Source organism: Bombina bombina, chromosome 4 (assembly GCF_027579735.1).
Source record: "Bombina bombina isolate aBomBom1 chromosome 4, aBomBom1.pri, whole genome shotgun sequence".
Classification (NCBI taxonomy): domain Eukaryota; kingdom Metazoa; phylum Chordata; class Amphibia; order Anura; family Bombinatoridae; genus Bombina; species Bombina bombina.
In genome coordinates, this window is record NC_069502.1 from 103,522,871 (window position 1) to 103,537,052 (window position 14,182).

Genomic DNA, 14,182 nt, shown 5'->3' on the forward strand with positions numbered 1-14,182 from the left:
CTATAAGCAATATGGAGCTTTCTTTTAACCCCTAGTATTTTCCACATTTTTGTCATTACTTCGCTAGTGAAGTGGGTCCCCCGATCTGATTCGATTCTTTGGGGCAAACCAAATCTGGAAAATACATGGTTGATGAGCAACGCTGCACATGTTTCAGCACTATTGTTAGGTGCACTAATGCACTCTACCCATTTAGTGAACAGGCATGTTACGGTTAACATGTATTTGTTACCTCTTGATGATCTTGTTACCGGGCCAATAAAATCAATTTGTATATCTGACCATGGCATTACCATCCCCCTTTTCTGCAATGGCGCTCTATGCGTTGGTGCAGTGGGTTGGAACTGTGGGCAGATTAAACACCCTTGACAGTAGGTTTGAACATCTTTCAACATGTGTGGCCAAAAAGCGTAGTCACGCAATATTTCGTACGTGAGTTTGGCACCGCGATGACCAGATGTGGGAGCATCATGGGCATGTTGAAGCATTAGACCTCTGAACTTGGTGGGTACTACCCACTGTTGGATGCCAGTTTTGGAGGTTCTAATTAACAAACCATCCTGTAATCTGAATTGTGATCTAGATTTTATTAAGATTCTCAGATCTTCTTTGCCAATACAATCATCTTTTGAGATGGGGTTGCTTTCAGGATCTTCTATGTGTTTATAGAAGATGCCTACAATGGCATCTTCTTTTTGACTAGTGATCAGGTCCTCACTGGGAGAATCCTGACTCCATTGTACCAAGTTAGGCTCACTCTGTTGTTTTGCCTGGTTTCTGGTAATGGCTTCTACCTGAATTGCACCCATTAAATGGTCAATATTAAGGAGTTCTCCAGTTATGGCTCCTTGTTTGGCTAATGAATCCGCAAGGTCATTGCCTTCCTTATCAGGACCTAAAACTCTGGAATGACCCTTGGTCTTTTTCCAGTGTATGGTTAAATCATTGGATACTACCAGATTATCAATCTCGCAGAACAATTTGCCATGCTTGACTGGTTTGTTATTGCTTTTCTGCATGCCATTTCTTTTCCAAGTTGGCAGGTATTCAACAAAACTGTCACGCACATAATTTGAGTCAGTTATGATCACAAATTTATGAATACCATGTTCAATAGCCATTTCAATGGTTTTGAAAACAGCAGTTAGTTCAGCAACTTGACTGGATCTTGGTCCAATGTTGAAACCTATAGATAAATTTGGGAATCCATTTGCCCCAGTTATACCAATGCCAGCAACTAATCTGCGCTCATTATCAATAGTGGCATGGTAAGAACAACCATCAACATACACCCAAGGTAGTGTTTGGCAATGGTCCTCATTGTACATTTTATATGGGGAAAGCAATTGTTCCTCCAGAAAATCATCTTCTGATAATTCTTCCCCAGGATCACTAGCAGTACAGTCGTGGAGCTCAGCGAGCCCTTGTGCGACTGTATTCTTTTTATTCTGCTTGTAGCGAATTTCTAAGGGCCAGCCTTGCAAGGAAAGAGTCCACGCTGTTATGCGGCTATTAGACAAATTCCCATCTCTTATTCTCTCACTTTGCAAATATAGCAAAGGCTGGTGGGCCGTTTCTACAATAATTTTCTCGCCCTGTATATAGCTGCGGAAATTTTGTAGAGCCCATACAGTAGATAAGAGGGCTTTTTCGCAATCGCTAAATTTTATTTCTACTGGGGATAGATTTTTTCTCGCATAAGCAATGGCTTTGTTCAAATTATCATGCTTTTGGTATAACACAGCACTCATGCTTACATCTGTGTACCCTGTTTCTAAGTAGAAAGGTTTACCACCTTCAGGGTACACTAAGCAAGGTGCTTGAGTGAGTTTTCTCTTCAGCTCTCTGATGGCTGTCTCTTGAGACTCACTCCAGTGCCATTTCACATCTTTCTTCAGAAGAAGTAGTAGTGGTTTAGTTAATTCCGCATAATTATCAATGAATTTGCGAGAATAATTTGTCATACCCAGGAATGATCTCAATTCCTTTAAGTTAGTTGGGTTTTTAGAATTCACTATCGCTTCTACCTTTTTCTTCTGGGGATTTAATCCGTCAGAAGTAACTTCATGTCCCAAGAAGTTTACACGAGTGCGGCACCATTGAGCTTTTTGCAGGGATAATTTGACACCTGCCCTTTTAAGTTGGCTGAGGACGTGTTTAAGCTCTGCAATGTGTTTTTCAAAGTCTGTGCTTTTGATTAAAACATCATCCACATAAGATAAGGTCCCCCTTTCCAGTGCGTCAGGCATAGCCTTATGCATGAATACAGCAAATTCATGTCCAGAATTTATGTATCCAAATGGAAGTCTCTGGAATGCATACTGAATCTTTTGGAAGGAGAATGCTAGCTTATATTGGTCCTCTTCATGTACCTTTATGGTCCAATATCCCTGTGCACAATCAATGGCAGTGAATATTTTGGATCCCTGCATTTGTGCTAGACACTGGTCAATGTATGGTACAGGCCAGCCAGACATGTATACTCGTTTGTTTAGCTGTCTTAAGTCAGCACACAAACGCCATTGTCCATTGGGCTTAAGGACACCTAGAATAGGATTATTATAAGAGCTGTGCACCTGTCTGATAATACCTCTTTCTTCCAAATTCCTTATGATCTCTGCAAGAGAATCATATGAGGCTAAGGGAAGTCTGTATTGTTTGACAAATACAGGTGGCGCATTAGGATCTGTTTGTATTCTTGCAATGTGCAAGTCTGTGGTACCACAGTCATAAGAATCCTTAGCGAAAATATCCTTGTACTCCATCAGGAGTTCTCGCAGCTGTTGGCGTTCATCATCGCTAGAACAGCCATTGGCTAAGGATATTTGCTCTTCGACTATTTGCTGAAATCCTGGAAAGATTTCAGGCTGTCCTATTTCATAGGCTTCTTCCAGTCTAGAGGTGAGATCCCCTTGATTATAATTTACATTGCTCCCATGACTCTGGGTATTGGGGTAATCTTGCTGTTTGATTGGCTGATCAAACACCAGAGAGGCTTCTTCAATTTTACAGATGCCTTCCTCTGAGCTGAAGGGATAAATAGACTGAATATTAAATAGACCCTCTGGCATAGATGCAAAGGATTGTTCTATTAATTGTTCTTCAGTTAGGTATCCTTCAGGTATTAGCCCAATTACATTATTCTGGAATCCAAAAGTGTAATAACTTGATTCCAGTGCATATCCTATGGTAGTTCCCTTGGATAATGTTATATCCTGTGGGGTCATGTTATGCACAATAATATTTATTGGAACAGTTCCAATATTCACCATAGGAGTGTAGGTTACTGAGACACCCAGATTTTGTATTCTATGGGAGAGGCAAATCAGTGTTTCAGAAGTTTTTAATTTCTGACCTCTCTTTACCTGTAAGGGTAAAAGAAATTTATCAGCCCCAGCAGGAATTATAACATCGCTAGATACCTGCATATTCACAGCATATGGCAATTGCTGGTTTGATTTCAGGGCTGTATTTTCATCCTGAAATACTTCAGGGTCCCCCTTTAACCTGCTCCAGAGGCAAGAATTAATCAAATCTATTTGTATGGCATATCTATGTAAGATATCATTGCCAATGTATATTTGATTATGGGGAGTATTTAAAACTAAAAACAGGTGCTTCACTGACTTATTACCAATAGAGATAGATAATAAGCACTTAGCTGTGATGTTATAGCTTTCAGACCTGTCATCCAGGCCGTTGACACTGTGGTCTTGGGGAGAAAGATATTTAATCACTTTAGGTTCAGCTATTTGCGTTAATAAACCTTCGCTTATATAGCTAGCTTCCTGTTTTAAGTTTATTTTAGCATACTTTGTTTTACCAAGGTCATGCACTTGTATAGGGATAAATAGATCCTCTTTAACTCTCTCAATCCCTGTAAGGTATTGAGCATGGTCTCCCCCTTTAGGGATTTTAGGATCCCCCTTGTGGAGTGATATGGTTAATATATCGCCATCTAGGGAAATATTCGCTATCTTTCCAGGCGAAATTTTAAAAGTATTACCATCAGAGCCACTAAAAGGAGTCTGATCATCTATTTGTAGAATAGTGATTTCAGGTACAGAGTTATTTCTGAAATGAATCTCCACAGCATCTGGTTTCTCTTCCACCACATGACAGCTATGTCGGGCGTGAGATATACCAGATTTTTCATAATTGATAGGCCGTTTAACTTGCGACCAAATTACATTATTTATGCAATCAATTATGGTGCTTAATCGTTTCAGGAGATCACTACCAATAATTAAACGATCAGTTGGCAGATCCACTATAATGACAGGGTGTCTTATGACCCTGTTCCCCAATTTAAATTTTAACCAGGCAGTACCGTAGACTTTTAGGGAGTCACCCCCAACACCTATTAGAGAACCGTCAAATTCTCTTATTTTGGGTTTGTGGGGTGTTAGCTCATTTAGCTGTGTGTAGTACCTGTGGGATAAGATAGTTGCCTGTGACCCAGTGTCAATTAATCCCCTGATAGGGTTGGAGACTGAATCTTGCAGCTCAACTAGTACATAATATCTTCCTGCAGTTTCTATCATTTCACACATAAAATTTGCATTCTTGTACATCTGTGGGCTTCGCCACGTTTTACCTGGATCCGCTGCGTCATTCGATGCAGAGGAAATTTCATACCTACCTGTTTCCCCTATGACAAGGTCAGCTGGGTTCTTGTGTACTGTATCTGTGGAAATAATGTTAAGAGAACACTGCAGAGGAAAAGTTTGGTTAATTTTTCCCGGCTGATATCGCTCATTGTCACAGCTAATTTGTCCGTTTCCGGTCTGTGGGGAGATAACATGATTAGTATCATTGATATTTATTACTACATTTTGTATATCTCTCCCCTCCCCTTCAGGTGATACTGCAGTATTTATGACTGTGCCTGTGGTCCACTGCTGACCACTGGCTGTACCCCTAAAAAAGTATTGTTCGGTTGCTGAGCCGTAGATTTTTGACTCATATTAGCGATTTGTTCGCTCAACCGATTTAATTGGGTAAACAGCATATCTACCTGATTGTACAAGTTACCTCTACCCCTGGGCCTATCTCTTGGTGCCCCATTGTACTGATTCCTGGACCATTGGGTTCCCTCAGAATCAGGGCCACTATTTCTATTCTGGCGTGGTTGCCCCTGGGGTTCAGCTTGTTCAGCATTAGTACTTTGGGGAGCATTATATACCTGGGGTGTCTGGTTACCCTGAGAATATCTTCGCCGTCTATTGTATCTACCCTTGCGCGGATACCAATTATTTGGTGAGTATTCTCTTTGTGAGTAATTATTCACCTGATTATGTCCCCCACTTTGGTTATAGTCTCCCTGCGCCTCAACCTGTGTAGGGGGAGGGGCAGAATTAAACCTCTGTGGAGATGGCCTGTTTTGACTGGCCACCTCTGCATAAGTTCTCTTGTTAGACTCCAAATTGAGGGGTTTAGGTGACACCCTAGTTTCTGCCACAATTTTGGGTTTTGACTCCTTTTTAACCCCCTGTTCACTGGATTGCTGAATAGAGTATAATTTTGTACTCTCTTTGATCAGCCATTCCAATGAGCAGTCCTCATCAAAATCTCTAGCTAAGTTAATTTTGATGGGTGTAGGCAGTGCTTCAAAAAATAAATTTACAAATTCTGAGCCGTCAAATTTGGGATTATCTTCAGCCATACTGTACGCATTTTTCAATACAGAAAGGAATTCGATTGGACTCTGATTCGCACGACACTTTAAACCATATACCGCTATCTTCGCGGCAGTTTTAGTGCGATATTGCCCGAATTCTTTTCTGCATTGTCGTTTTACCCCATTCCAGGAATGAATATTCATATCCTTTAGTGAGGCAAAGAATTTGTGATGCTTACTGTCAAATACCCAAGGTAGAAATTCAATTTTCAATTTCTCACTTGTAACATTCATTATAGCTAACGCATTTTCAAAAGCCTGTAAATGATCAATTACAGATGTTGTTCCCTTATTGGAGAATATAGGTACTGCGCGTTGTACGAAGGTGATTATTTTATGGGAATCATAGACTTTATCAGACTTATTTTGGGACTCTCTGTTAGAGTTTCCCTCCCCCGCATCAGCTGCGCTACAGCTGTCCTCTGGATTTACATCCTGAGGGGATTGTCTATTTGGGAAATCTACTTCTGACCCGTTAGGGGTCATTTGTCTATGTTGTTCTATATATTTTCGTACCTCGTCCCTGACGCGTTCGCTAAAGGAGTTAGCATTATCTGTATTATTCTCATTGCTAATATAGGGGTTTTCATTATGGCGATATGACCTTTTTAAATCGCTTAATTCTCTCTGGCTTTGCGCAAGCTGTTTATTTAAATCTTGTATCTGTGCGATTAAGTCCATATTGTGCTTATCTAAGGTGGCTAGGTTTTGGGCAAATTCATCCATTTTATTTTTGGCTGTTTTTAAACCCTCTTCGCGTCTGCGCGAGGAACGAATACTATTTTCTAGCTCCTGTATTTGCAATCGTTTGTCTGTGACACAAAACGACATTTCGTCAATTATGCATATTAAAAGGGGCCAAGATTTTAGTATTAGTTTTTCTCGCTTTTTGGGATCTTTGCATTGATTAATCATTAATAATTCCTGGAAGAATTCATTCTCTTCATTCCACATATTATTATTAACGGTAATATTTTTAGCCCTAGTTTCAAGCATATCCACAAAATCATTTAATTCACCAGCAATATTTAACTTCCCTTTAATGTAACTTAAGATATCTTTCTTAAGGACCTGACCTTTAGTAATGGGTATTGTAATGGGACCAATTTCATTGCTATGTATAGAATTAAATGAGTCACTTCTGGCTACAGACATTATTATATTGGTTTAGTACTTAGTTAAACTAAAACGCTAATACAATTTTTGCCAATAAAAAGAGAGAAGGAAAAATTTTTATATTTAAAAAAAATATTATTAATTTTGAAATATGAAAAATTAATATTCCAAAATATGAGAAAATTAATATTTTTGATTAACTTTGAAAATATGAAAAACTAATATTTTTGACTAATTTTGAAATATGAAAAATTAATATTTTTATTAATTTTTCAAAATTAATCTTTAATAATATTTCAAGATATTAATGTCAATCTCGAAATATGAAAATTAATATTTCAACTTTTCAAAAAAAATATATCTTCAAAATATTAATATCGAAATATGAATTTTTTTTTTTTTTTCTTTTATAATAATTTCTGTTTACTTACAAATATATTATATCAATTATGATGGATATTATTAAATCTCATGCAATGCCTCCAAATATTATGTCAGTATATTTATGAAAATCTTAGTAGTGCTATCCAAATAATATATATAAGTTTATGGCAGGGTTATAAACACAATACAAAGAAATAGAAACCCTTATCAACCATGCACCTACTAGACCATACAATTAATATAAATATCTGAATTCTTTTATTTAGTTAATATCCATAAACATATTGAACTATATTTGCAATAAAAGGAAACTAAATAAAAGTTTATATGCGTTAGAACCAATTCTTAAGATATGCTATTCTTCTTACAAAACCCAGAACAATATACCTTCACAATTCAGCCTTATTTATTTAACACAATGGGACTAAAAACCTTTAACATCCAAGCAATACAATTCTAAACAGTGTTTATAAAACAATAGGATAAAATATATATTCTGCTATTTAACTGCAATTTATCCTAATACAAAATTAACCGACAATATCAGAACTTGTATAGATGAGTTACTTAGCCAATTCAGACACAGATTTGAACAATACCTAGGCTTATAACTACCAATTTAAAATACAATATACTTCACCAATTTTGAACCAATTCGTAGCGGTCTTTAGGTCATCTCATTTGAAAGAAGGTTTTTGCACAAATCAAGGATAAGTTTTAAGCTCCTTGCTGAAGTGAACTTTTTTTTTTTTCAGGTATATCGCAGCCAAAATCAGATCACTAATTTTCAACAAGTTACAGACAACTCTCTCTTGTGCATTCAACACTCCCATTATATAATCATTGATGACATCATGTGGGTGGCACTACGGGAGCTGACCTTCCCATTGGTTATCTGGGAAGTCTAAATCGGATTGGCCCTTGGAAATTTCATTTTTAACAGCCAGAAAGAACCTTCTGGCTGTAGTTCTCGCAACATAACACCAGGTGGCAGCATACAGTACAACATAGCAATACAATACAGCATTTCTGACATTTTTAAGCAAGTTAATTTTTTTTTTATAAAATGGTTATTTAATCAGATCACACTCTCTGCATTAATCATATATAACCCCAATTACAGATGGTTAATATTAGGTTATTTTTTTCTGATTATTCTGATACCAAATATGTTATATTATTAACATTTTATTTTATTTAGGTAATTTAATACTGCTAATTATTAGTTTAAAATGCATTACAATGTTATCGGTATCCTGGCATTTATATGTGAATAATAGCTTATTTTTAATTCAGTATTGTACTGTATTCCAAGTGAATCCTGTCTATGTAGATCTGAAATAAAAATAAATGTTAATAATCACTTCTCTTCAGGTCCATAAACATCTATTCATGTTCTTAAACACACAGAGGCTAAGATATTCATGCTTTCAAAACATACACATATATATATATCATATATATATATATATATATATATATATATATATATATATATATATATATATATATATATATATATACACATACACACACACATCTCATGTCCATTAAAACATATACTGTTGCTTTGAAATCATAATGTAAGTCATTTGTCTTCACTGTGTTATTCTAACCCCCGACACAACGTCTGTGTTACGTGTATTCTGATGTTATCATCCAAACAGCCTGAGTCACTCAACAAGTCTGTGCCAATTATCAGTTCCTTTGAAGAATGTTTGTATCTCTCACATTTCTTCAGACGGATCGGCATTTCTCTTGGAGGAAATCCATATATTTGCTGTATCCTGAAACTGTGTTAGTTTCCATTTCCTTTCAAAATTACTTCCCCCAACATTCCTCTAAGTGACTGTTCTGAAATTTGGCAGGCCAAATGTTCCATTGTCTCCCCCTGTGTGTTCAGCATAATTTTACATAATGAATGTGGGAGATCTCTTAGGAACAAACCTTTGTCTACAGACCATGTTCATATCCACAGATCTATTAAATAAGGACAAATATACCTCTATATATTATTTAATAACATTTCAAATACCTTGACAATGTCCGGTCTTCAAAAACTGTAAGTGGATCTTCAGGGGTTAGTGTTAGGTTTTTTTAAGGGTTTATTGGGTGGGTTTTATTTTTAGCTTAGGGTTTGGGCTGAAAAAGAGCTAAATGCCCTTTTAAGGGCAATGCCCATCCAAATGCCCTTTTCAGGGCAATGGGGAGCTTAGGTTTTTTAGATAGGATTTTATTTGGGGGGTTGGTTGTGTGGGTGGTGGGTTTTACTGTTGAGGGGTTGTTTGTATTTTTTTTTTACAGGTAAAAGCTGATTTATTCGGGGCAATGCCCAGCAAAAGGCCCTTTTAAGGACTGTTGGCAGTTTAGTTTAGGCTAGGGTTTTTTTTTATTTTGGGGGGGGGCTTTTTTATTTTGATAGGGCTATTAGATTATGTGTAACTAGTTTAAATATTTGATAATTTCTTTTTTATTTTGTGTAATTTAGTGTTTGTTTTTTTGTAATTTAGTTAATTGTATTTAATTAATGTAATTTATTTAATTGTAGTGTAAGGTTAGGTGTTAGAATAAGACATGTTAGGATTTATTTTACAGTTGAATTTGTATTTATTTTAACTAGGTAGTTAGTAAATAGTTAATAACTATTTACTAACTAGTCTACCTAGTTAATATAAATACAAACTTACCTGTGAAATAAAAAATAAATTCTAAGATAGCTACAATGTAACTATTAGTTATATTGTAGCTAGCTTAGGGTTTATTTTATAGGTAAGTATTTAGTTTTAAATAGAAATTATTTAGTTAATGATAGTAATTTTTATTTAGATTTATTTTAATTATATTAAATTTAGTGGGTGTTAGGGTTAGACTTAGGGTTAGGTTTAGGGGTTAATAACTTTAGTATAGTGGCAGCGATTTTGGGGGCATCAGATTAGGGGTTAATAACAGTAATGTAGGTTGCGGCAATGTTAGGGACAGCAGATTAGGGGTTAATAATATTTAACTAGTGTTTACAATGCAGGAGTGCCGCGGTTTAGGGGTTAATATATTTATTATAGTGGCGGCGATGTCCGGAGAGGCAGATTAGGTGTTAATAAGTTTATTATTTGCGATGCGGGAGGGCCTCGGTTTAGGGGTTAATAGGTAGTTTATGGGTGTTAGTGTACTTTGTAACACTTTAGTTATGAGTTTTATGGTACAGCTTTGTAGCGTAAAAATTATAACTACTTACTTTCAGTTTACGGTATGGATCTTGACGGTATAGGCTGTACCGCTCACTTTTTTGCCGGACAGGCAAACTCGTAATACTGGTGCTATGGGAGTCCCATTGAAAAAAGACTTTTTGAAAGCTGCGGTAGTTACGTTGCGTTACGGCCAAAAAAGTGTGCAGTACAGATATACCTGCAAGATTCGTAATAGCAGCGGTATTGAAAAAGAGCCACAACGCTGCTTTTTCACTCAGAACGCAAAACTTGTAATCTAGCCATTGTTTTCTTGCTAAATGAGAAATTCTTATGTAGCCACTGCCTGCATATAGATATTGGAGCTACCATTACAGTTACATTTAGCCACCAATCAGCAAGCACTACCCAGGTGCTGAACCCCAAATGTGCTGGCTCCTAAGCTTACATTTCTGCTTATTAAAATAAGAATAGCAAGAGACTGAATACAAATTTATAATAGAAGAGATAGAGAGAGAGAGAGAGGGACATGGATTAGAAACATTTTTCTCAACCACGGTCCTCAAGTACCCCCAACAGGCCAGGTTTTATAATAGCTGAACTAGAGCACAGGTGAAATAAATAATCTGTAACTATGGTTACTAACATGCTCTCACCCATCAGTTAATTATTTCACGTGTGCTCTGTTTCAGCTTTAATAAAAACCTGTCCTGTTAGGGGTACTTGAGATCCGTAGTTGAGAAACACTGGATTCCAATATCCAACAGTGCCAGGAAGAAGCTGGAGGCCAGGGCTGTTAAACCCCAAGTAACTATCTATCCTAGCTGTGGACAAATAAAACAAAATAAATTATTTTGTCTATAGATAGTGGTCCCATTCAAAATTCCTATATTTCACTCAACCACTGTTTGCACACTTATCTCTACCTAAATGTCCTCAGCAAACTGAGAATTGCAAAGCCCACAATTTTAAATTAGCTCAAAATTATAGAACACAAATAATGGAAGTATACTGTGGTGATGTTTTACAACATGTAATTTATTAAACATATTATATTACAATCTCAAAAGTGTTCAATATCCCGTTAATAAGTTTAAAAACAGTATCAGGGAAAACGTTTTCTGAGTGGTTAACCAACAGAATGCAAGTGGATGTACATTTTAGTGCCTACAGGACCTGATTGCCAACTAATGGGAAGAGAAGACTAAAGTAAGATACTTTTATAAATAATAATATAAAGATACATTTTATCGCATGTTTAATATTTATGTTGTGTTTTTAATGTATTATTAGCTTAACATTAACATTCTCAACTGAAATTGATATTTATTTTATATTTTTCTTTCTAGGGGACTTATGTTATTCCTTTGTTAACATCTGTCCTGAAAGACAAGACACAGTTTAAAAACCCAGAAACCTTTGATCCTAATCATTTTCTTGATTCTGAGGGAAATTTCATAACGAAAGAAGCGTTTCTGCCTTTTTCTGCAGGTACATGCACCGTACTTTAAGACAATTAATATAATAATATGGAACATCTGACTTCAGATTTAATTCTATGCTAATTTCTAAGCCCTTGGAGGTCGCCTCTTATCTCAGAGCATTTTGACAGTTTTTTATAGTTAGACACTGCTAGTTCAAGTGTGCCATATATATAACATTGTGCATAGTCTCGTGGAGTCAGCACTGATTGGCTAAACTGCAAGTCTGTCAAAAGAACTGAAAAAGGGGTCAGTCTGCAGAGACTTGGATACAAGGTAATCACTTAGGTAAAAAGTGTATTAATATAACAGGATTGGTTATGCAAAACTAGGGAATGGGTAATAAAGGGATTATCCCTTTAACTGTCCCTTTAATGTAATTATATGAAAATGTAACCAACAAACAAAGCCACCAGAAAAACTTATGCTTACCTGTAAAATTATTTTCGTTCCTGGCAGGGAGAGTCCACAAATTAATTCATTACTGTTGGGAATGTTTCACCTTGCCACCCGGAGGAGGCAAAACACCCCAGCCAAAGCTTTATGTATCCCTGACACTTCCCCTACTCCCCCAGTCATTCTTAGCTGAGGGAATAAGGAAAAGTAGGAGAAACACCCGGGGTATAGAGGTGCCCGAAAAAAACCCACCACCTTAAAAATAAAGGGGCAGTTTTATGGACTCTTCCTGCCAAGAAAGAAAATAATTTATAAGGTAAGCATACATTTTGTTTTCTTTCCAATGGCAGGGAGAGTCCACAAATGCATTCATTACTGTTAGGGATCCAATACCCAAGCTAGAGAGGACACAGAATGAACAAGAAGGGAAAATAAGGCAGGCAGACCTAATATGAAGGCCCCACTGTTTGAAGCACTTGTCCCCCCAAAGGAAACCTCACCTGAGGCAAAAATTTGAAAAAGGCATAAAAAGAGGACCAGGTAGCCACCTTACAGATTTGTTCCATAGAGGCTACGTCCTTAAAAGCCCAGAAAGAAGACATAGCACGTTTAGAATGAGCCATAATCCTCTCAGGAGGCTGAAGGTCAGCTTCCTCATAAGCCCAAACAAATGACACTTCTCAGCCAAAAGGGAAGAGAAGCTGCAGTATCCAAAGATATATAGTGATATAGATGTCAGGTCTATTGTGGTGGAACCGTTACAATTGCAACATGCAGCGTGTGGGAAGGATAGTGACGGACAGTATAAATATCTGGCACAACAAAACAGCCACTAAAAGCAGGGGATCTGAGGTATGTATCTCTCCTATCCCTACAGCTTATAGTAGTAATTGTCTAACAACGGGATTGTGCCAGTGAAGCAGTGCAGCGCAACAATCCAGGTCTCCCAATTATATTGTTGCCAGTGACATAAAACATAGTCCTCCCCGGTGCCTTAGGGATTTATAAGCTCAAATATCTGTTGACGGCCATCTGCTTATAGCAGTAAATGAACATCTAAACAGCTGATATCTCCCCTCCAGGTAACCTGATCAAATCATTAAAACAATGCTAAGCACTGTACCATGTTTCAGCTGTATTCTTGAGCTCAATAAGCTTGTATTCATGGACCTTTAAGCTGCCGCGTCTCCTTGAAGCTGTATAGCTGCAGCCGAAATCCTCAGCGTCTCCTTAGCATCTCACACACACACGCTGCTCAGCTCCTGGGCTCCTCCCCCTGAATCTGAACTGTGTTACATCCACTGCTGGCTCTCTGGGGTTGGATGAATAGCATAGCATAATGGAGTCCCAGTACTCCACGGAGAATAATATAACAAAAATAAAGTTCCAAACAACCCCTCAATGGCTTAAAGAGTGATGAAACCAAAACAGGTATACATAAAAAGTAAACGCTTTATTGATATCCAGTAAAAACGGCAGACCCCATAGGGTCAAAAAATAGTGAAAGAAAGTTTGACCAGTTTCGGTCTCTCAGACCGTAGTCATAAACTAAAATAATGCAACATGTGCACTAAATTTAAAGGAACTAAGCGCCTCCCAATAGAGGTTCCCAGAAACTCATGTTAACCCTATATTCTGCTTACTGGTTGACAATCCGATGATTCCCATCTTCCACCATCTCTCAAAGTTACATAAGAGTCTCTCCGAAGAACAGGGAAGGCCAATTGTGGCAGGTATAGGGTCCCTGTTAGAACCTCTGTCCAGATGGGTCGATCAATTCCTGCAGCTTTTGGTACACAAATTGCCTAGTTATTTGAAGGACACTACCAACACACTGTAAAAATTGGAAAGGATCACATTGGAATGGGAGTACAGTTGGATGACAATTGATGTCATCTCACTGTACTCCACAATACCCGATGAATTCAGAATTTAATCTGTAA

The 14,182-nt window shown here is 37.2% G+C and overlaps 1 protein-coding gene across 1 annotated transcript in view; it reads left to right on the top strand.

Annotated features, from left to right (window-relative positions):
• Positions 1 to 14,182, top strand: part of LOC128655953 (cytochrome P450 2K6) — a 121,107-nt gene that overhangs the window by 45,799 nt on the left and 61,126 nt on the right. The window contains exon 8 of the mRNA XM_053709563.1: positions 11,712 to 11,853. Within this exon, the coding sequence (XP_053565538.1) occupies positions 11,712 to 11,853 (142 nt within the window). The remainder of the gene's footprint in view (positions 1 to 11,711; positions 11,854 to 14,182) is intronic.